Genomic DNA, 25,107 nt, shown 5'->3' with positions numbered 1-25,107 from the left:
TATCTCAAGCTTGCATCAGGTAGTTGCTCTTCAGAGTACCAATTCCTTGTCTATGAATCGATTCTCATCAAGTAAACAGAAATAGTGGGCAAAAATCCACAGGACATTCATCTCAGTGTTGTTTATAAAACAGGAAGTAGAAGCAACCCCTAACAATATTGGTTATAGTACACCTACACAACGGAATAGGGGACCTCAGATCCTCAGGATTCTGCCAACAACCTTAGTAAATGTTGAAAAGGATTCTTCTCCCAAACCTCTAGGTTAGGGCCCCCGCCTGCTCATACTTTGTTTTCATTTACCTGAGCAGAGAACCCAGCTGAACACACCTGGACTTCTGACCTACAAAACTATGATATTTTATTATTCTTTTAAGATTTTATTTATTTGAGAGAGAGAGAACACGAACAAGGTGAGGGACAGAGGGAGAAGCAGAGTCCCCTGCTGAGCAGGGAGCCCGACTCCCCCATCAGCCTTGATCCTGGGATTCCAGGTTTATGACCTGAGCTGAAGGCAGACACTTAACTGACTGAGCCAATCAGGTGCCCCAGAACGATGATATTTTAAAGTGGGTGCTGTTTCACCCACTTTAAAATATTAGAATTTGTTATATGTAATAAAAAGCTAACAGTATTTATGAAGGGCTTAAAATTAAGAAAAGTTCTTTATCCGATTTCAGAAGTCTACAACAGCCATTACACTTAATGGAGAAAATATAGATACATTTTAAGGTCTGGAACAAGACACGGATACCCATTAATACTACTACTGCCTAATATAACATGGCAATTCCTGGCAAATGCTTTGAGGAGAAAATGAGGCATATAAGAATCAGAAGAAAAGAGATAAACTTTTGTTATCTAGAAATGGTTAGAATCAATAAATGATTAAAACCAATCGAAGAGTTCAACAAGTTACTGAATATATGACCAACTTAGACAAATCAGACACTTCTCTAACTAACATTACCAACCATAGAACATAATAAACATACCATTCAAAGCAGCATATGGGGCGCCTTCGGCTCGGGTCATGATCTCAGGGTCCTGGGATCGAGTCCCGCATCGGGCTCTCTGCTCAGCAGGCAGCCTGCTTCCTCCTCTATCTCTCTCTCTCTACCTGCCTCTCTGCCTACTTGTGATCTTTCTCTGTCAAATAAATAAATAAAATCTTTTAAAAAAATCGCATAGAAATTACAAAGGGTCGAGGAATTTACTCAAGAAATAAACAAGACCTTCTAGAAGCTATTTTTAATTTGTCTTTTTCTGTATTTTTCCAATTTAATATAATAAACATATATTGTTTTGCTAATAAAAATATACCATATCAATGATGATATTCAAAATAGGTAGACCATTGGAACTAATAAATCAGAATGGCACTGTCAATAAATAAGCAGTTCAGCTTTGTACCTTATAATTGCTAATTAAGTGATTATTATATTTCTCTCTCTGAATTGGCTGGGAAGACAGAATACAGGCTTCTACCTTCTCCAAGGTTTTTCCTCTCAATTATTTCTCCTATAATCAGGAAAAGGGAACAGAGCACAATTAGATCAAGAAGGCAAGATAGTTTACTGAAAAGATTGCAAGCAGCAAAAAACAGCTGGCATAGAAAGGAGGGCTTGTCTCTTAGGCTGGAGGATAGAAAAGCAAAGGGAATTAGCCCATGTGATCTGCACCTGACCATTCCAGCCTGCCTGAGAACAAAAAAGTACGTGTAGCTCAGACTACATATCTCTGCATGATCTCTGTTCTTCCAAGAATGAGAATGCTGGGCACCCAGCCATCACCTGCTTTCAAATTATGAAATGAGGAGGTTAAATGTCAAGGTTATGACATGGCAAGTTTAAAAATCCCTCATGGAGTTGGATTCTCAGACACCAGGGATAATTCAAAGATAATGATTAATGCACAACATACTTAATAAGTACCTTTATAAAATCCACCAGAGCACTGTGTAAATTTAATATTTAAAAAAACAGCTCAAGAGGTTAAATTATTTCCACTTTGTAAACATAATCAAGGTAAGCAATGGAGACACCATCTGTATACTTTAACCATGATCAATCCCACATTGGAGGCAAATCATCACAAATTGCACGAATGATTCACACACATCACTAAGAAAGGTCTAAGTAAGTGAGTTGGTCTGAAAATAATCACCAAAAGCACCAAGACTATTCTCCTTCCCCTAGGAGACCATCAGCAAAAGCCCAGGAAATTTCTTCCTTGCATATGATAAAACTGTGGCTCCAATTCCACTTCCTTTTTCCAGTATAAATCATGTTATTTTTCCATCAAACCATCAAGTCCTGTGCTATTGTTTGCAATACCAGAAAGCCAAGTCTTCCTCCATGGTTGTTACAGAAGACATTGTATTCTTAAAAGGTTTCACACATAATACTACAAAAATGGCCTCACTGAAAAGAACATGATTTTTCCCAGAAATAAATAAGAAGTAACAAAATAGGTAATCAACAAGAAATTAAGTTTTGCATTCAGGTGAGTGACTTGATAAAGGAAATGGGCTTACTAGCCTTCAGATTTCCCTGGTTGGATTAACCAGTGAAAGATAGAAGAGCCAAGACCTCTCTAGCCCTGAAGGTAAAGGATCAAAATCCCCAAAGGTAAAAAAGTGTCTGGCTTTAAGTTCTTCTTAAAGAAGAACTGCCCTTATTAAACACATTCATATGAAGAGGCATATCATGAAAAGAAAGGCAGAGGTATAAACCTAAAAGGGCATTTATTACAAGTCTATGGAAAAGAAATTAGTGAGGAAAAAGATGGCGCCATTTAATCCAAGGAAGAAAAGAAAACATAAAGTTTATAAACCAACAATTAAATCAAAAGACAAGAAATGCATTCCTAGGTGAGAACTCAGTCTCATGACTTATGGTTAAGAGCCTATTTCACTAAACCCAAAGACCATCAGAGACCACAATGAACCTCAACTCAAGGGGGCTTTGGTCAAGAACTCACTGCCTTTCGTCTCCTGGTGGAGACTAAACACAGACAAAGCTTCTCAGCAAAGCTGCTCCTTGGAAGGCCATGGGCACTTGCTCGCGCTAGTTCTTTGGTAATAGAGCTGGTTCTACTCATGCCTCCCCAAATAAACTACAAATTCCTTGGAAGTTAAGATCCCATTTGAGTCATGTTTATATACCCATGTAGCACATGCACAAATGCCCATGCTAGGCACTCAATAAATGTTTTTCAAATTGCCACTGGGTTTTACTATGGTACCAAATAGAACAATGGTCATAACCGTAATTATAACCATCACAGCGTTTTTACTAGATGCTTACCAGGTATCATGCGGAAATTCATGTTACTTGATTCAATCAGTGATGTAGTCAGTATTATTATTCATATTTTACAGAAGTTGAAAGGAGGCACACAAAGACATGTGTGCTGGTCTGTCCAAACTCAGATAGTGAGAAATGCCTGCACCACACTGGGCTACAGGAGCTCCCCTAATTAGAAGTAGAGACTCAAGGAGAGACTAAGGAACTTCAGTAGAGTCATATGCTGTGGAGACAATGCTGATGAAGATACTCATTGGTACAGACAACGTAAACTGATAGATCTTTGCATGTAATGGGTACTTGCTAAATATCTGGTCGGCAGGGGTGCCTGGGTGGCTCAGTGGGTTAAGCCTCTGCCTTTGGCTTAGGTAATGATCTCAGGGTCCTGGGATCGAGCCTCGCATCAGGCTCTCTGCTCATCACGGAGCCTGCTCCCCCCACCCCTCTGCCTGCCTCTCTGCCTACTTGTGATCTCTCTCTCTGTCAAATAAATAAATAAAATCTTAAAAAAAAAAAAAAACGGATCCGTGAGTGCAGCCCTGAAGTTGGAAACTCCACAAGTTTTCCAAGTTGGGGAATCCTACTGAGATCCTAATTATGCCATTCAGCTGGAAACGAAGGCTGATTCTTCCTTCCAAGTAACAGAAGGTAGAGAATAGTAGTTAAGCACCTTGACTCAGAAAGCACAGCCTCTTCTCAAGTCAGGATTTGCTAAAGTTTGTTATTTGGGGCCAGCTGTCTTTCTCTTCCCAGCAAGATTCACTTCTGCAGGGTACTCAAGGTTTAAAATATTTTAGGACCCTACAGAAAAACTCTGTAGAATAAAATCATAGGCCTTTTTCATACTTGATACAGTTTAAATGGTGGGAACCGTCGTATTAAAATCAATAGCAAAAAAAAAAAAAAAGGCTTTTATTCCAAAATCAAACCCTAAACCCTAAATAAACCCCAAAAATGGGATATATAAACTCTTGGTACATGGTCCATGTGGTACGTAATATACACTTTCCTATAAATGTATGTGGGTGTGTCTTCGTATTATAATCACATATGCAGTGAGTCAAGAAACAGAAAACCATTTGTAACTAAAACCTGAAGCTACCTAATTTTGTGTGCATGTGTGTGTGATGCTATGCAAAACCAGAACCAAAAATTAATAATAATAAAAAGAATTAAAAGGGAGCCAAATAACTTCATCTCAAGAACAAAATGCAGATGGATAACTACATATTCTCAGCCAAATTAATGCCCATCAAAGTGCTCTTTGCTAAACCAGCAGAGAAGATATATTGAAGTTATTAATCAAGCATAATAGATATGGTATAATTAAATGTTTCCTTTATACTTTAAGCCTTAAGGAGAATTACTTTGAAAGTGTTTCCTTTGTTGCTCACAAGTTAATTTTATTTAATAGTGATTTATTATTTGCTTTACTTCCCCATATAAATTCTAGAAAAGTAATTTATCTATTACTTATGTGTCAAATGAAATTTCAAGCCAACAACTTTCTGCTATAGTTCTTCTCTATTGCGATCTATTTTTCATCTGGCAGCCGAAGTCGTCTTTTTAAACCATGTGTCAGATCATACCTTTCCCTTGTTAAAAAACTCTCCAAAGGAGGCATCCGGGTGGCTTAGTCGTAAGCATCTGCCTTCGGCTCAGGTCATGATCTCAGGTCTTGGAATCCAGCCACACATTGGGCTCCCTGCTCAGCAGGGAGTCTGCTTCTTCCTGTCCCTCTGCTGCCCGCCCCCACCCTTGTATTCCTCCCTCACTGTCTCTGTCAAATAAATAAATAAAATCTTAAGGAAAAAAAAAAAAACTCTCCAAAGGTTTCCCACTGAATTTCAATCTAAAGCCAATGTGGTCCATAAGACAATCTGACCCCTGCCTTCCTCTCCATCCTCAAATCCTACCACCTTCACCAGCGCTCCCTTGGTCCAGGGAATGACCTTTGTTTTGTCCCTCATTACCACAGCTCAGCCCCACCACTGGGTTTTTGTGCTGACTGTTCCCTCTGCCTGACCACCGTGCTCACATAGCTCCCCATTCCTGGCTCCTTTTTTTCACTCAGGGCTAACCTCAGAGCAAGGCCTTCCTTAACCATCCAACCTAAGAGTCCTAGCCTCCACGTCAGTGACAGGACTTACCACTATTTGAAATCATCGCATTAATTTATATACTTATTATCTCTCCCTCTTTCTCTCTCTCTCCAAACAGCCCCTAACCTTTGGCAACCACCACTGCAAAAGAATATAACCTTCATGAGAGAGGGAATATCGCTTGTCATGTCCAACACCACAGTCTACTATCCAGAGCAGTATGTGACACTTGAAAGGCACTAAGAAAAATATTTATTGAATAAATGAATGAGCATTTCTAAACATATTATATTTATAGATGTGTTTTGATTGCTCTTTTATAGCAAATTCTCACGAAGGCTGTATCTTTGGCTCTCTTCAAAAATCAAGGACTATGGCATTCTCTGGCTACAAACATGCCTGGGTATGATTGCAAACAGTAGTGTCCTGATACCAAAACCATCAGATTTTGCAAGACATTTGGAATAAACAGGCTGTTCAGTGAAAGACGAACATATTTTCAACATAAAAGTTTGTTTTGTTGTAATCCTCATGTCACCCTCTGGTTTTAATCAAAGCCTCACTGGTCCCTCAAACATTCAGCAAAGATTTCTTTATCCTGGAAGGGGCTTTACCCTTTCAATGACAGAAGAGAAGAAAAAGAACACTTCTCAAAGGGTAAAAAAATTTCTGCCAAAATCCAGGTTATTTTTAATACTCAGTATCAACTAACAAAGCTGCCATATTTGTTTTCGTTCGGAATTTTTAATTTACACAGATTAAATTAGGATGCCTTTAGGTTAGGGACAGGAACAGGTAGGAGATTAAGGACATTGTCAATGCTCTAGAAAGGAGAAGAGAAGCAAAAAAAAAGGTTTTTTCAATTTTTTGAAGGCAGTCTTTTTAGCAAATTTGTTCAAAGATTTACTTTCAATTAGGTCTATGTCAGTACAAAAATAAGAGTACAAAAATAATCCTCCTTTTAATCATGTTTATGTTTTCTCCACAAATCAAGTAGAGACATTAAGACATTAAGGACATCACCTTAATGTCTTGGAATGGTCTTCCTATCAGAGCTCCTTCCCATGAATCTTGACTTAAATCTGAAGACATTTTGATTTTAACTAAAATTTCGGTTATAATGCACAACCAAGGCAGTTGTGTAACTGCTTTGGATCCTAAATGCAAGTAACATCAAGCCTTCTATGATTGCATCCTTTGGGTGAACCCACTGCACATGCAGAGTTATGTCTGAGAAAATATGCAAGCGAAAATTTAATAAGGTTTCAATGGGTTAAGATTGGTAGAATACTGAGAGCATTGCGTCTGGCATATGGTAGGAGTTACCGATGAAATTTTTAAATTAATTAATCCTTATACTACAAAACAAAATTTCTAAGCAAGAATGAACTTTACATTTAAAATGATCATCATGGGTGGCTCAGTTGGCTAAGTGGCTGCCTTAGGCTCAGATCATGATTCCAGGGTCCTAGGATCAAGCCCTGCATGGGCTCCCTGCTCAGCAGGGAGCCTGCTTCTCTCTCTCTCGCTCTGCCTGCCTCTCTGCTTACTTGAGTTCTCTCTCTATCTCTGTGCCAGATAAATAAATAAAATATTTTAGGGGCGCCTGGGTGGCTCAGTGGGTTAAGCCGCTGCCTTCGGCTCAGGTCATGATCTCAGGGTCCTGGGATCGAGTCCCGCATCAGGCTCTCTGCTCAGCAGGGAGCCTGCTTCCCTCTCTGCCTGCCTCTCCGACTACTTGTGATTTCTCTCTGTCAAATAAATAAATAAAATCTTTAAATAAATAAATAAATAAATAAATAAAATATTTTAAAAATAAAATGAAATAAAATAAAATGATCATCACAATTAGAGTTGTATAGTTATATTTCCAAAACTTAACTTAATGTTATTTTTAAATAACATTTAAAAAATGAAATCCTTCTGTGACATTGATATGTATTTAATAACCATAGCTATAAAGATGTTGTTTCATCACTAATTTCATTTGTGATTAAAGAATTCTAAAGATGAGCTGCATTTTCCTTGAGCCTTTCCAAGAAGTATACCAGACATCACAGGAAACAGAGCATAAACACATGACATTGACTCTGTCACTAATGAGCTCCCTATCCAGTTAAGAGATTAGATAATCACAAAACAAACAGTGGGAATTTTATGATTATATAGAATTAGATGCTGTATTTTATCCATAGAAAGAGAGACAAATGTGGACTAGAATAATCAGAATGGATCTCCTGGGGACAATTATTACAAATGTAAACAAAACCATGAATTTCAGAATTATAATTCCTCTAATAAAAAGAAAATCAGATTTGAATCAGTGTAATGTGCTACAGTAACATATTCCTACAGAGATCATTTTAGCCACCAGGCACACACACATTTGACTACACTTTATGCTAAACTATGTAACTTTGGCAGTTTTTTTATGAAACAGCCTTTTTCAAGCCAGTTTGGAAGGAAAAATACTCAGTTACTCAATTAGCCTTTATATATGAACATTCTGACTTTAATTATAAAACATTATTCAATGAACAGTGTGTACCTATTACTAAAGCCACAGCACATTCATCCCTCCCTCCCCTCCTCAGGCTGGGTGGGATAGTAGGTCTGTCACTGAGCAGGAAGGCCTAAGGCTGCATTTGTTCCTCCATCCACCACAAAGAGGGGCCTTCAGTAGACAGGAAAAATGAAGGTCGTTCCAAAGTAGAGATCTCCCTCTTCCAAGCTAAAACGTTTTTTAGTGTTTTGGCCTGACCAGGGAAGGGGGTAGGGAAGGGAGGGGAGCAGAAACTCCTCAGGACTCTTTGGGTTCTACTATTTTGCTCAGTACCTGAATACACAGGGCATCCCTCAGAATTCACTGTGAGGCATGATTTTTAATTGACTGCTTGGTTGCCCTTTTATACTCTTCTGCAGATAAATAATCCTTGTGCAAGTCAGGCGGGTTTGAACTTGAGATTTTGGCAACCATATAAAACAAACCAAGAAATTCAAAAGAAGGATAGCACCAACACTATGGCTTACATCCTAAAGTTAATTCATACACGGCAGGGGGGCGGGAAAGTGTTGGAGGCAAGGGCGCCAATATAGGTAAAAGAGTTTATCCATTCATCTTTCTGGCCAAATATAAATGGTGTGCTAAATGGACCGTGTGGAAATCCACATCAATCTGAAACTATCTAAATAAGCAGAATGGCTTTGTATTACTATCATTTAGCTTATACATATAAAGCTAAAGAATGCAATTAAGAGAAGGTCAATAGCACACAGAGGAAATTATTCCTAGAGAGACTACTGGATTTGCCAACATTCAGGAAACATTTAGCAAACTGGCTTCAGCACCTGTATCCACAAATCAGCCCGCTATAAGCTTTGAGGGATGAACTAAAATAACTAAGATATCTTCCAACTGCCATACATTTAGAACTGCTTGGTATGTTTCTTCTTTTGTCTTTTCTCAGCAATTCTTCATACTCCTTTGAAATGAGAAACAGTCTGCCTTAGCTGTCTTTGGTCTTTTCAGGAGAGAAAAGAATCATCACACACTTAGAATTATTTCAAAACCCCCTCACACTATCAAAAAAAAAAAAACCCTCACACTCTGGAACTGGGGCACCTGGGTGGCTCAGTGGGTTAAAGCCTCTGCCTTCAGCTCAGGTCATGATCTCAGGGTCCTGGAATCCAGACCCACATCAGGCTCTCTGTTCAGTGGGGAGCCTGCTTCCTCCTCTCTCTCTGCCTGCCTCTCTGCCTACTTGTGATCTCTGTCTGTCAAATAAATAGAAATAAAATCTTTAAAAAAAAAAAAAAAGACTCTGGAACTTTAAAAAATTTTTCAGTATTTCAGGTAGTTTTTCAATTCAGAAATAGTGTACAAGAGAAATACTGCAAGTGTCTGTGGCAAAAATATGTAGTTATAAAAGCACATAAAGATTAAACTATATCAGAAACTAATTCTCTATTCACCCAATGAACAAAGCATAATGATAAACATATCTGCTGCTACTTTTGTGTTACAATTTGGAAACAAACTTTTATGTTAGGAAATAAGGAGTAAGAAGGCATTCACACAGTTCTTTCTTTCTATATGCAGTTCTAATCCAGCTTTTCTCCAAAGAATGCATCTGTAGTGTCAACAGACCCAGAGAGCATGCTAGGTTGCAGGATCATTCTCCGAAGTTTCTTCCTGGTGCACGGTGTTGGCCAATTCTAAATGGAAACCTCAAGCAGAACTGGATGAAGGATAGCCCCATTACAGATGCTGGTGACCAGGGTTGTCAGGAGCAAATTCCCTGAACTAATCAGAATCAATCTGCTTTCTAAGCTGCAAATTTAACCATGTTCTTCCATTCCTTGCCTCCCTTCTGGTTTAACTTCATACTTCCTGTATCAGCAAAACTAAAGCTGCTATCAAAATACTAGTAGCCAAATATAAGAAGAAAATGTACTTCTCACATTTTTTTTTCAATATCAGAATTCTGGAGCCCAACCAAGAGGTATGGGGGTATGACAGAGAAGGGAAAAAAAGTTCTACCCATTTTGTTTGACTGTTATGATGATGCTGTATTCTAACCATAAGAATGGCACCAAAAGTTCCTTAGACTGCATCAATAATAGTAAACGCACAATGAAATCCAGAATATTCAAAAAGTCTATTGCTCTTACTGTAATAATAATTGCTTATCTTAAGAAAATAGAATTGTATAAACAATAATCTTGATTCAATGCCTATGTATTGAACTTTATCACTTAAAGAAAAAGAACATAGATTGTTTTCAAATGCCCAAGAAGCATTTAAAGAATCTTATAGTAAGAAGTTAACTAATTTGAAAACATTAAGATTTACAAGTTGGTATAAGAAATTTTTAAACTATTAAACAAGACAGCTCTTGGGGCACCTGGGTGGCTCGGTGGGTTAAACTAGACAGCCCTCTAAAAATGCTAATTTAAAAAGAAAAAATGCAAATATTATAAAAATATTGATAAAATAAACAGATATAAATGTATACTTATTTTATATGCATGATAAATATAAATAAATAAGTAATAATATCTTTAATTATAAATTCCCAGTACAAAAATGTGCTACTAAATTCATACTCTCAATGAAATTGGTTAAATTATACTAAAATATCAATGTTGGCTCAAGACAAAGTAGAAAACTCAAACCAAAAATCAGAAAATAAAACCCTGAGGCACATGTACCCCAATGTTTGTAGCAGCACAATCCACAATAGCCAAAACATGGAAAGAGCCCAAATACTCCTCAACTGATGAACGGATAAAGAAGATGTGGTGTGTATATATATAATGGAATATGTGGTGGAATATTATACAACAATCAAAAAGAATAAAATCTTGCCATTTGCAATGACATGGATGGAACTAGAGTATATCAACTAAGCAACCAGAGTATATCACTAAGCAAAATATGTCAGAGAAAGACAGACACCATATGATTTCACTCATTTGTGAAATTTAAGAAACAAAACAGAGGAACATAGCAGAAAGGAAGGAAAAATCAAATAAGATAAAGGCAGGGAAAGAGGCAAACCATAAGAGACTCTTAAATATAAGGAACAAACTGGGGGTTGCTGGAGGGGAAGTGTAAGGGGGATGGGGTAGTTGGGTGAAGGGCATTAAGGAGGGCACTAGATGGAATGAGCACTGGGTGTTAAAGGCAACTGATGAATCACTAACTTCTACTCCTGAAACTAATACTGCACAATATGTGAACTAACTTGAATATAAATAAAATCTTGAAAGAAAGAAAAAACACTGAAATGATGCCAAATCATCACAAAACAGTTCACATCCACATTATTTAAATTACTGAAGTACAGAGAGATAGAATTTCCCTGTTGTTTTTTTTTAAAGTAACACAATTCTAATATTAAAAGCAGAATACAATAAAAGAAGGAAATTATAGACCCATATAACTTTTTTAGATATAAAAATACGCACAAAAGACTTCCATGCAAAATACACAAATGCTCAATATCATTAATCAGAAAGGAAATGCAAATCAAAACTATAATGAACTACCACTGTATATACACTGAAACAGTCATAATACAAAAAAATGTTCCAGAAGAAAATAACAAGTGTTGGCAAAAATAAAGAGATATTGGAACCCTCATACATTGCTGATTAGAAGGTATAATGGTGCAGCCATTATGGAAAGCAGATTGGTGTTACCACAAAAAGCTAAACATAATATTACTATGTGACCCAGCAAACTTCACTCCTAGTTATACACCCACAAGAATTGAAAACAGTGTTAGAACAAAACTTTGTATACAAATGTTCATAGCAGCACTTTTCACAATAGCCAAAGGTGGAAACAACCCAAATATCCAACAACTAATGAGTATATAAACAAAAGGAGCTGTATCCATAGAAATGAATATTATTCAACTACAAAAAAAAAAGAATGATGTACGGATACATACCACTACATACATGAACCCTGAAAACATTATGCTAAGTGAAAGAAGCCAAACACAAAAGGCCACATATTTTAAGATTCCATTTATATGAAATATCCAACATAAGCAAATCCATAAAGAAAAGAGACTAGTGGTTGCCAGGGACCTCAGGGAGTGGGAAGCAGGGAATGGGGGATGATTGCTTAATGGGTGTGGGGTTTCCTTTTAGGATGATGAAAATGTTCTAGACAAGATAGTGGTGATGGTTACACAACATTTTGAATGTAAAAAGCGTCATGGAATTGTACCCTTTAAAATGGTTAAATCACAAATTTTATGTTGTGTGAATTTTGTCACAATAAAAATAAATTATTACTCAAAAAAATGATTTCAATTATGGGAAAACATGATAGGCATGAAAGGGAACACTCTACATTGTAACTGATAGACTGATGCACATCTAAATAAAATGTGAAGAAGATGGTAGTTGTACACAAAGTTAAAGACAGATCAGTAGGGTGAAATAAAAGGTCCAGAAAGAGAGGTGCCTGGGTGGCTCAGTGGGTTAAAGCCTCTGCCTTTGGCTCAGGTCATGATCTCAAGAGTCCTGGGATTGAGCCCTGCATCGGGCTCTCTGCCAGCGGGAGCCTGCTTCCTCGCCTCTCTGCCTACTTGTGATCTCTGTCTGTCAAATAAATAAATAAAATCTTTAAAAAAGAAAAATAAAAGGTCCAGAAGGAGCCAAACACACTTAACAATTTCATACATACAAAGTTACAGAAAGATCATTCGATAAACTATTTTGGGCCAGCTAGTTAACCATTCAAAAGAAAATTCGTATTATTAACTTGCAAACAAAATAAACTATAAATGTATTAAAAACATAAATACAAAAAATGAAAAAGCAAAAGTGCTAGGCAAAAAGAGAGGAATACCAATATCATCTCAACCTGAGAAAAGTATTTCTGTACATGAAAGCAGTAACCACAAAAAAACTTATTGATTCATTCACTACTTTTATAAATTAAAATACTAAATAAAAAGGCTAATGATGAACATGGAAAATAATTGCTTTTATAACAACTGATTTTATAGCTGTTTTTATATATTAGCATTATCTGTTCTTTGTTATCCAAAGAGTTCTTGAAAATCACTTACAAAAATCTACATATTCACAATAAAAGAAGATAATGCCTAATTATATAAGAAAAAAAACGTTTGTTCTATTAATCAAAGAAATTAAACCAATATATTTTCCCTATCAGATGAGTAAAAGTATGCACTCAGAATGCTAATAGTGGTTATCTCCAGAGAGTGGGATTTGGAAGATATTTTTCCCAATTTAAATGTGTAGTTCACTGTATCTTTTTTACAATACAATTTTCTACTTAGAGAAAACATTGCATTTTGTAAAGTAGCTCGAGAGGACAGGATACACAAAATTTAATGTTCCTTAATAAGGAAAAGATACCTGTGGAAATAAAGAGAGGCCTTCCTTTCCAGTGGAGTTCCTAGGACACAGGAGTGTCTCTCTCCTCGCGTTACTCCTACACCTGGCTTCCTGCTTTCCACTTCCACCCTTGCCTTGTTCCCGCTCCTCCCTGCTCTCCACTCCTGGGTGTCTCCCAGTCCTTCCTGGGCATTCCTGTGGGTTTTATTTTCCTTGTTTTCCCCCACTATTTACCAAAGAAATTCATACAGCAGTTAACACTTTGCCCTGCTCCCAGACAAGGCCAAAAGATGCAAACAGTTATATTTATTCCACATTAAAAGTGGAAAGAGAGGGGTGCCTGGATGGCCGAGTTGGTTAAGCATCCACTCTTAATTTCGGCTCAAGCTATGATCTCAGGGCTGTGAGATGGAGCTCACTTAAAAGTCTTTCTTTTCCTCTCCCTCTGCCCTCCTCTTGCTCTCTCCTTCTCTCAAAAATTTTTTAAAAAATTAAAATTTAAAAAATAAAAGTAGAAAGAGAAGGAAGAGTATGAATTAGAGGTCAGAGAGGAGTGCAAAGACCATGGATAAAATGAAGAAGCTAAAAACGATGATTGCTAGAAGGTGCCTCAGGAATATTTTCCCAGGTCAAGACTCTATCTCTGCTTCACTGTCCACCTAGAGAAACACCAAATGTTCTATCCAGCAGAAATCTGCCAAATAACTAAATCAATGAGTAAATTAGCAAGTACATCTAAGCATAAGTGATTTTATTTTCTTCATTTCTATTATCAATGTTCATGGTAATCTGTTTTTCTCTATTTTCAGTCCTTTCCAACACTTTCTTAAATAATTCTTGGAAAGACTTGGTGGTTCTTGTAATTCTTCATTTCACCCACATTTATTTCTCTTCTATATCCTGAGTCACTTTTCTTACCAACAGACAGACAAAATACTGATTTGAATTATTAAATTATCTTATGATTTAATTTTTCTGCTACTCATGTGTCATTATTTGAAAATTCTCCTAGCTTTTAATATTAATTTATCACGACCTGCTGTGTTCTGATATGGTAAACGTCTGTTCTAAATACTAAGTCTCTTATTCGTACATTTTTGTATCTCTAGAAATTATATACATTATTATCTCTTTACTCTTGGTTTTTATATTACTTCACTTAGGATCCCATTTATTTCCAGTAATTTTTCCTCCTAAATAAGGTACTATAGAAATTTTTCACTTTTATGTTATCAAAAGTCATCTCATCTACATATATTCACAAAAGAATACCTGTTATTCTCTTATAACATAAATGTAATCAAATATCTTCGTATTTCAATTTCCTACACATGCCTTCCCTTGTCTTCTATGAGTATCGTTTCTTACAGCATAGATATTGTGAACACTTAAATCAGTGATTGTTACTGTAGTATCTAAAACTCTGCCTTGCACAATAGTAGGATGCTCAACAAATATTCATCAAACCTATAGACAAGTAATAGTTGTGGGCCACCAAATCAGAAGGGACTGCCATCTACTAGAGCATCCATTACTCCTTTAATAACTAATTAAAAAGTGCCTTCAATTGTCTCATTGACAAAGGTATTGTCTGGCAGGAGTAATATTTAATAGTAACAGTGACAAAGATGATAATGTATAATCACTGACGCATACGATACTACATCAGGCACTATTTTAACTTACATATATGAATTTATTCAGTCCTCCCAACAACCCAATGAAGCATTACAATACTTATCTTACATAAGAAGAGACAGGCACAGAGTGGTTATGGTCACAGAGCCGGGAGGTGGAATAAATGGGATTCTTTTTAGCTCTCAGGCAGGGTATGCCTTTCACTTCCACTAAGTTACAAGCTCTTTGAGGGAAGAGCTTTATCTCACTCCCTGGGAACTTCTCACAACCCAAGCATAGCGCAGTGTATGTAACAGTCTCAATAACTGGGAGCTAATTTTAATCTGATCCTGTAATTTATAGATTAATACCTTGTGAATTATTATCATTATAAAATTTGGAGTATTTGAATTCAAATTATGCAGATCAGCAGGCAACATCTTTATTACTGGCGAGTGACAGCGAAATAAGGAAGGGTAACCCGAAACTTCGGGTGGAAACGTCCAAGAAAAGTTTTCTGAAGCTTCAAGCTCCCTCTGCTCCTTTCCACAGCAACCAAACCTTCTTAATAGAGGAGGACACATCAAACACCTGACTAAACACAGATGACTGATTTTCTAATTGAGATGGTGGGTAGTGGTAAAAGCAATAGACTTTTTGAGGATGTTGGATTTTAGATTTACTACCGGCCACCCACTGTATTATGAGATGTAGGGAGGTCAGATCATTTTTTCTGATAGTACTTTTAGGTAAGTTGTAGTATTATAATCTGTTCACAAATGTAAAAAATTGGCTTAGAGTCACTCCCTGTTACAGCCAAGAGGTGGTTGGGCTGGGACCCTATCTCCCTGCCTGTACTTGAATAATTATAGCATCTTCAAGAGAAGGCTAGATTTGGAACTGTGCCCAAAATCTAAAATAAATCCTTTTATGTTACTCATTTGACTCTGTCTCCTCATGATCACACTACAGCCATTCCATGTTGGTGTTCTACCATCAGGAGGAGTGAGAAAAAACAGCCTCCCTGTCTGTAAACCACAATTGTACCCACTCTTCTGCAGCATTACCATCCTTACACTCAGGGGAGGATGGACAGAAAGACAGGTTTACACAAGCTTTGAAAAGTAATACTTGCAAATGTGAAAAGAGCATTTTCCCTATTGGGTGAAGTCTTCTCTAAATGTAGAAAAATGGCATTGATGTACCAGGTAAAATTTGGTGTGGCTAGAAATGCCTTCCAAAGCAAGTACAATGGAAGTTAATTTATATACCTCCTTTAAGAATAAGGCTAAACAAAGTTGGAGTGCCTGGATGGCTCAGTCAGGCCATCTGTATCTGCCTTCGGCTCGCGTCATAATCCTGAGATCCTGGGATCAAACCCCGAGTTGGGCTCCCTGCTCAGTGAGAAACCTGCTTCTCCCTCTCCCTGTGCTGCTCCCCCTGCTTGTGCGCTCGCTCTCTCTCTCTCTCTCTCTCTCTCTCTGTGTGTCTGTCAAATAAGTAAGAAAAACTAAACAAAGTTAAAACTGGCAACCTTGAGAGATTCTGGGCACATTAACATCTTGAATTGTTCTTTAAATATTTTGGAGCTTAATAAAAACCTCAAGACACATTAAGCCAGAAGATTTTTATATCCAAGAGGGTATAAATCTAATCCACATGTTTCTGATTCATTTACTTTTGAATCATTCAAGCAATGTTTTTAAGTGCCCTCCCAATGTCTATGGTATCTTTGGGCATTTTTATAACTCTTTTGCCTTAAAAACAGGAAATCTTGTTTTGCCAAGAGTAAATTAACTTAAAATACCAAAAGTATTCCACACCACTATACACATCTAAAGCAACAGAATTTTACGAAAATTCTCAGCTTAGCAATGTCTCTTTTAATTGACGTTTGCTAGACCAATCTTACACCATACACTTTCATGGAGTGACATAATAAACGCAAAGGAATTCAACTCCAAAGGTCTGTATGTAGCTCAATATGTTCATCAAATCACAACTATCTGTAATATAGTTTATATTTTGATAATGTATAAATGACTGGACTTCTGAGAGACTGTTCTAAGCTGTAGGAAAGAGATTTGTATCTCCACATCTACCCATCACTGCACACAGAGTGACCAAAAGCAGGGAGCCATGGTCAAGGCAGTTTCCTTTAGGAGAGTAAATTCCCCAAGAGCAAGGCTCTCATCATTTGCCAAAGCCCTCTAAGACCTGTTCATTTTGATGCCAATACCTGTAGTAATTCAGTCAAACTTCAATCGGCTACCCAACTTTTTAAATTATCGCTGACAAACATCTTAGTGACTAAATGTTTAACTACACTGGCTAGAAACACTAGCATTAGGAGTAAATAATCTTTTTAAAAAATCAAGTTCAAATTTTATATATGCAAAGGAACACATTTCTTGGATAAACTCATCTACATAAGAAATCTACTTACTTTTCATAGGATTTACTCTTCTTTTCCCAAATCAAAATTATCCTCTGCCCCTGAAGTAAAAGCGAACAAATGTATGTCCTTCTAGTAAAAGATTGCTGAAGTTTAATAGTGTCTACAGGTGCTGACTTAGGGAACAGATTAAAAATTACCATTTGGTTTCAGCATTTGCCTAATTAACTCTTACTTACAAAACCGAGAATCCACATTCTGGTCAATCATTTGCAATCTCTGGACATTCATACTACGTAAGTTACAGTCAACCAGTCAACAACTATTTATCGCTCTGCTAAACTGATGAAATAAGCATAGCAATAATAATAAGTTTCTTTCAGGGTTATGTATTCTAGAACGGAACATTAAAAAGAATAATTACTTGTATAAAAACAAAAATAATATCAAGCAAATGTTACTTGAAAGGCTGGTAAATGGACTTTTTTCCCCTCACCCTAGAAACATCAAAAGAATGTCTTCAAGATTTATTTATTAAGGAATGGTGACTCACCTAGGATACAGAGAAGACAATTGTATAATTGCCATTTGTCTCTTAAAGATTATTGTATTAATTTATTGCTAAATGAAATTGTAAACTAGTCAGTGACCCTTGTAGTTTCCTGTATTTTTCAGTTGGGATTATAATTGGATGAATTTATATGAGTCCCCAGGTTTAAAACTATAAAATCCAGATATTGTAAAAGTTTAAATTTTATTGAGCTATAGTTTAAATTAATATTACATTTGTACTACATTTCTAAATCTTAATTCCTGAAAACACAGATTTCCTCCTTTGGAAAAGTAACACATTATATTTTTAAATTTTTTTAAAAACACCACAGGGGGTTTTTAGGGCAATGAAATTATTCTGTATGATACTCCAATGATGGACACATGTCCATATTCATTTATCCAAGCTCACACAATGTACAACATTATGGAAAAGCACTACAGACTTCAGTCAGTAATAATGGGGCATGAATTGTGATAAATGTACCACACCAAAGCAGGACTTACTAATAAGGAAGGGTAACAAAGAGGTCGGGGGAACATGAGAGAATGTAAATGTAAAATCTGTGCTTGTCACTCATTTCTCTGTAAACCTAAAACTACTCAAGAAAAAATAAAGTCTACTAAATAAAGGAGAAAACTCAAACAACATGATCATCTCACCTGTGTATTGGTTGAACTAGATCATTGAAACTAATAAAGCATTCCCTTTGTCATCGGTTACAAATTTAAATAGTTTTAGAAATTATGCCTCTATTGCCAAGTTTCAACACAATGAATCTTAAGAAGCACAACCACTGTCATCTGCATTATTTGTCTGCTCCATTTCGTGTGTTCACCTGTAACTTTGTTCCAGTTTGAGGCTTGAAACTGACAGTGAAACAGGTCAAAAATTGGGCACAAATGTTCAACCAGATTATAAATCCAACAATTTATATTCATCAGTCAAAGAAAGAGGGCACATGATGTAAAGTGGGGGAAAGCTATCAATATTATAGGACAACTATGGGAATACAGAAGCTTGATTTCAGAGATATTTTTAAAACTTCTTAGTTTTTAAAAATACAGGGTGGAGAGTGATGGCTCAGTCATTAACACCCATGCAATTTTTCCTAAGCATTTAAGGAAAAAATGGAGAAATGTTTCAAATGAGATGCTAGCACTGGGTGTTATTTGGCATTCCCAAACCTGAGTTTTTTTTTTTTTTTTTTTTAACTAGGGTTCCATTTAGAGCTGACTGGTGGCCTTACCCTAATGACAAAGGCACGTGTGTCCAGACCACAGAAGTTCTAAATCTTTTAGTCAGAATTTGCTTTAAAGACCTAAGTCTTCACAAGTGAAACCAAGAATGCAAAGAATGCTTCAAATAAAATATCAATCCACCAACAAGTGTCGGTGGCATATCCATTATGCATCTAACAGAGAAATAATTCTTACGCTAAGAGGTATTTTAGAAATATTGATCCACTGGTGTCATAGGTGTGTTGATAATTCATAAACAGAACATAGACCTGGAAAATGTTGCACAAAAATAAAACTGTGCTCCCAGTAGAAATATGTTCAAAATAGGAACTAAATTGTCATATCTATTTTCAACAGTGAAGGAAACCAAAAATTCAGGAAGAGAAATTAGAGAAAAGCATAAATTCAAAATATCCATGATGAGCATGAAATCTTGCTATCTTCCACAGTCTCACAGCAGTCAACCTATCTGTCACTCCACTCTCTCAGTCAAAAGCCATAACTAAGCAGAATTTTAAAGGTGACTGAGAACAAACAGAAACGAAAGCACCAGTGATCACCTTGGTTGCCCTGACCACCTGTCTCTCCTTGCACACCGTATCCCATTGTTTACAGGTTGTCTCCAGAGCTACGACTTCATTTAAAATGTTTCTTTAACTATTTTCAGGTACCTCTTTTCTCACCTTCCTCATATTCTCTTTCCAACCCTCAATTAATTTCAGTGCTACTCACACTCACTTCTGATTTTGGAAAAGCTGCTCTATTTCGAAGTTTAAGGGGAAAAAAGGAGTCTCCTTTGAAGGGAATCCCCTTTGTCAAGTGGCATAAATTAAACTTCAAGAATGAACGCTGAAGTGATTCCAAGTATTAACAGAACTGCTTCAGGTTCAAATAACTAGACTATGAGCACAGATCAAATCCTGGCTTGGTTTCACCTTAGGCCTACTAAAATGATAACAGGCAGGTCTCAAAAGGTTGACTTACCACTGACAGACCCAACCTAGCCTCCCTGGGCTTGGGCTCTGAGGACCAATTCAAGATAATTCAAGAAAGCTAAACTGAGACTGTGAGGACATAATATAAATAAAGAAATCTTCAAAAAGTAGAAACCCTTTGTAAAATAAAATCAGCTGTCAGGGGATCTGTCTGCAACAGCAGGTCTCACAAACTTTCTTGTGCATCAGGATCATCAAGATTGTTTATTAAAACTCCACTGGCAACAATGTTTAGACATGGGCCTGCTAGGGGTTAGGAAAACTGCATCAGTAACAAGCACCTTTATAGGACCAGGTAAGGGATGATCACGTTTGCATTCCATCTACCTTCATCTCCCCTACCTGTGGCTCCCCTGTATTACTATCTCTAGACCATTTGTTCACCAGTGCCGAAAAAGGAATGAAAATCATCTTTACGGCCATCACTAGCTGTGTACAGAGGATTTTTTTCTAATTCATGGCATGTTGTTACTCTTTCCATCATAAAGTAAAATGATGAAGAGAGTTATGGCCATACTTAAAAATCATAAGTATTTTTTTCTTCTATCTGGAAGATACTATAAATGACTGATGTTTGTTGTTAATTCCTTAACCTCAGTTTTCATTTCCAAATAAAAATCAAACATAGCTACTGGCTACATTTAAAATTTTTTTTTCTTAAAGGAATGGAATGATCCCTGGTTTTCCTACCAATCACACCTCTCCCTTAACTATGAGCATTGTTCTTGGGTGGGTGAACTAGTGATTTCTTCACCTAACCTATCCATAGAGATCACCTCAACTATCCAACTATCTCAACTCATCGCCAAGACCTAGTCCTGTGTGTTTAGAAGAACCCAGGAGCTAATATGCCTTTTAGATAAATTAAAAGTCTGTGTGACTTTCTACTAAGACTTATGTTGAGTCCATTACAATACTGTATTATAGTTGATCGGTTTTTTTCACATTTTGACACTAATCCTATTAAGTATATTAAAACTATGTTGCTCTGTTAAAATTACTTTATCTTCTTCTGCAAGCAGGTTACACTATAGTTAGAACTGTTTAGCAAGACATTTCTTTCAACTCAGGACTTGTAGGAAAATGACCATGTGTACCATAAATAGCTTAATCCTGAGCCAGAGTTGGGTGTTAAAGTAAGTTTTGAGTAGGAGTAAACTCCAGCATTTAAAAGACTGAACAGTGCTGCCTCAAGACCACAACTTTGAGAAAAACCACAAACCTCATATTCAACAGGGAAAAACAAAAGAAAGCAGAAATTGTCAAAATGTTAGGCTCTTACCAGAAATGGACTCCAGCAAATGCAGGAGACACACATAATAGCCAGGAGCTGGATGACCATTTCAAAATGATGAGACCTGCCTTGTCTGTGCTGCTGACTTTTAAATTTAACTCTTAAAAGTGTAATTCCTGTGATGGCATTGCACAAGAATGAAACGCCAAGGGCTAAGAGCCCCAGGAAAGAAAAAAGTAGAAGGTAAAACCTATCTTCCCAGTCTTTAATGTGCTCTGTTTTGTAGAAACACCAGGTCCTCGAAGCTTGAATTTTATAGTTTCGATGCCCAAGGATGGGTAGCAAAGCTATGAAAACAGCAAACAAGCACACTCCACTCAACATCATTTTCACATGTTTGGATGTGATTTTCGTTGAATGAAATATTGGCTTGGTGACTCCAATACATCGCTCAATGGCCATCACACTGCCTAGAAAAAGCGGACATAGACCAGAGAATACCATGCAGATACCAAAAATACTGCAAAGGATGTTCGACTGGTCAAAGCGGATCCAGTCTTTATCAGAAGCGTACACAAAGACTGCTATAGCTCCATTGATGAGGTGGCCAAAGAAGTCTGTGATTACCAGGGCACTGGCCAAAAGTAGAAATGATGCCTTGGACTTCTGTCTAAATCTTTGATAGGCCTTCATGAGAATAGCAATGGCAAGGCTGTTTGATAAAATTCCCACTGTCATGAAGATGATTGAAAAAAATACCGAAAACCGGTTGTCCGTCTGGCAAGTTGTATTGGAAAGGAGCCCAGCTGCAGGAGATACTGGCTGTTTGGAATTGTTCATAGACATTGTTGTGGAGATTAAAAAAAAAAAAAAAAAAAAAAATGCGGGCCACTCAAGTCATCTCTCTCTCAGCACGGTGCAGGCTTGCAGTCCGGACATCTGTAGCATAAAGACAGAGGAAGTGTGAGCACAGCATAAATAGCTCATCTGGCTTTTAAGACTGACGCGCCCCAGCACCCCGTGGTGGGACTCAGATACATCTGGCCTATCGTAAGCAAGGTTGCATCATACCACAGCAGCACACATCTGCCTGCCTTTCCACATTTCACTTCCAAGATAAAGAAGCTGCCAAAATTGAGACCCCTTCGGTTCACTCTGTGGCTCCTCTGCAAATGGGTACCCGCAAAATCTCCCCCTGACGCCTCACAGGCACCTTAAAACTTGTAAAGTTGACAAAATCCCTACTAAGATTCGATTTAAAACCCATGAAGTTTTTTTTTTTTTTTTAAAGCATACTCGTCTATTTAAATAACGAGGTGACATTTAGAGTTTCCACTTTTTTCTTGGATGGGCTTTGTCCCCAAACTGCGGATTGTTCTTTAAGTGAGCCACCTGTTTGTCAGGAAGATGAGACAATCTTCTTCAAGAGGACAAGAGTGGACCAGCAAGCTCACTGATGTTAAATGGGGCTTCTCTCAATACGTTCTAAAACCGTTCGATTTAGATCAAATTTCAGCAAACCACACGCCTGTGGGACCCACGGAAGGTGGAGGGGTGAGTCTCTAAGAAGCGTCTCCGGTCCAGCGAGCACGAGCACCGGTGCAGAAATCCCGGCTCGCGATAATAAGGAGGCAGTTCGTCGCCCTCCCCGCGACATCTGCCTATACGCTGTTGACCAAGTCACAGCTGCAGGGTAGCAACGTCTCACACGAAGTATTCACTTGTGTTCGTTTATCGTTCTCTCCGGGGTGTGTTGAGGCCTGAGTCACAGACCCTCCATACCCACGACCACTGCCACACGCCTCGAGCTAATTCGATTGAGGTTTCCCCGGAGCAGCTTTCCGGGAGGCTGGGAATTACCGAGCCAGCCTTTCCTGGGCCGGGCCGGAGTGGAGGCGTCCGGGCTGCCCGAGGACGGCTCCTGCTCCGGGTCTTAGAGCGCAGAGTTCGCCCTTACTGTCCCATGGCCCCTCTAAGCCTCTGCTTGCAACATCCTTCCCAAACCTAACTTGCTGAAACTTTCTGCTATTGCTCAAACGCCCCGGGGCCGATTTCCCCCCTTCTCTGGGGGGCGCCAAAGGCCTGCGCTGGCCCGGGTGCGGGACTCCCAGAGTCGCCGGCCGGAAACCACCGGACCGGCAGGGATCTCTCCGCGGGCCGCTTCCCTCCCCGGGGAGCCTTTCTACACGCTCCCTACGCGCGCAGCTCAGAATCCCTTCGGGTCAGCAGAACTAGCTCCCCCGCTCCGGCATCTGGTCCAAACTTGCCAAGCTCAGACTAAGGTGCCCTCCAGTGCGGCCGGGGAGATTCCACCTCGGTGGGGTGGAGCATCCCGAGACCGACCCGTGGGAAAGCAGCCGCTGGAGGGCTGGTTACCTTGGCATCCCCGGCCGCCTGCAGGGCTGTCCGGGGAGAAGGGCGCCCCGTTCCGAGTGCCATCGTGCTCCGGGCTCCGCTCCGCCGCCAACGCGGGCTCCTCCCGCGCAGCTCAGCGCCGCGCCCCCGCTCCTGCTCGGGCTCGGCTGGGCCCAGCCGCGCGTCCCTCCGCGCGCTCTCCCAGCTCGAACCTGCGGGCGCGCTGGGCTCCTCCAGTCGCCCAGCACCCCTGGGCGGGATGGAGAGCGCGGGTGACCTCCGCCCCCAACCCCCGCCCTCTCCTCTCTCTTCTCCGCCCCCTTTGCCAGGAGCCCAGAGCCGGACCGGGAGAGACCAGGCTCCGCGCTCTCGGATGCTGCGGCATCTGCATCAGCACCGGAGCGGGGGCCCCACCACCTGGGGAAAAGTTTTGTTTCAAACTCAAGTTTAGTGCGCCATCCCTAAAGCTGCAAAATAGGAATCCGCGGAGCTGAGGAAAGACAGACAGCTGTCGGGGCGACGTGCTGGACTGTCCCATTGTAGTCTGCAGACGGAATCCGCCCCAAATCCAGCTTGAGAAGGAGAAAGTAATCAGGCAGAAAGAAAGAGACCGTGTATTTGAGAAAAGGGCTTAGCGGCCAGTATCCCCAGGGCATTAAAAACAAGCATTTAAGCCGCATATTGTAAATCAGAGTCACTGCCTGGGGGTCCACTATCAGAGGACGGGACTATGTTTCTAACTTTCTGAGGAATGAGAAGGCAGAGGGACGAGAAGTATTCTTGAAGGACACCTGCAAATAAGATGTTAGTAACATTTTAATGATTTTTTAAAAGCCCAATGTTGACAGCATTCCTAATGGTGTGTTTACTCAGAGTTGTGAATCTTAAATTTGGGGGAGATCATTTCATTATCAGGTGAAGAAATACCCACTACTTCATTAGGAATTGTGATTTGGGTCATTTTATTACCGTAACTGATTTTTGCTGATATTGTTTTAATCCATACCTACTGTGTCTCATTCTTCCAGCTAAATACTTACAGGAATCTATTAGTGACCTTTGTTCTTTTTTATTTTAGTAAAGTTTTGCCACCACCTATGTGAAAAAATCAGTACCACATAGAAATAAACCCTCTTTACTTTGTTCTAAAGTCAGAAGGGGCCACTAAATTCCTGGAAATTGAAAAGGATCGTAAAATGCTAAAGTGAGATAAAATAAATTAGCCATTAACTATAGAAAAGAATGATTGCACAGTTTTCCACTGTGGTAAATATTGAGGGTTTTTTTTTTAATGATATGATCGTGACCTATAAAATAAACTGTTACTCAGGTATGGTCAGGGAATTGAACAATTTGATTAATCAAATATTCTGGTTAGTAAAGGAATATTATATCTGGAGGAGCCAGTATCCAAAGAACAACTG

General features: G+C 38.6%; 1 protein-coding gene across 1 annotated transcript in view; it reads right to left on the bottom strand.

The window, feature by feature from the left end:
- PTGFR (prostaglandin F receptor) overlaps positions 1–23,947 on the bottom strand; it is a 45,559-nt gene extending 21,612 nt beyond the window's left edge. Inside the window, exons 1-2 of the mRNA XM_082688819.1 lie at positions 23,705–23,947; positions 21,377–22,267 (exon numbers count right to left, since the gene is read on the bottom strand). Coding sequence (XP_082544945.1) covers positions 21,377–22,174 — 798 coding nt within the window. The 5' untranslated portion in view covers positions 22,175–22,267; positions 23,705–23,947. The remainder of the gene's footprint in view (positions 1–21,376; positions 22,268–23,704) is intronic.
- Between the last annotated feature and the right edge of the window lie 1,160 nt (positions 23,948–25,107).

This window comes from Mustela nivalis, assembly GCF_964662115.1.
Source record: "Mustela nivalis genome assembly, chromosome: 10".
NCBI classification, from domain to species: Eukaryota; Metazoa; Chordata; class Mammalia; order Carnivora; family Mustelidae; genus Mustela; species Mustela nivalis.
The sequence above is the reverse complement of the archived record's forward strand: the minus strand, read 5'-3'. Positions and strand labels throughout refer to the sequence as shown.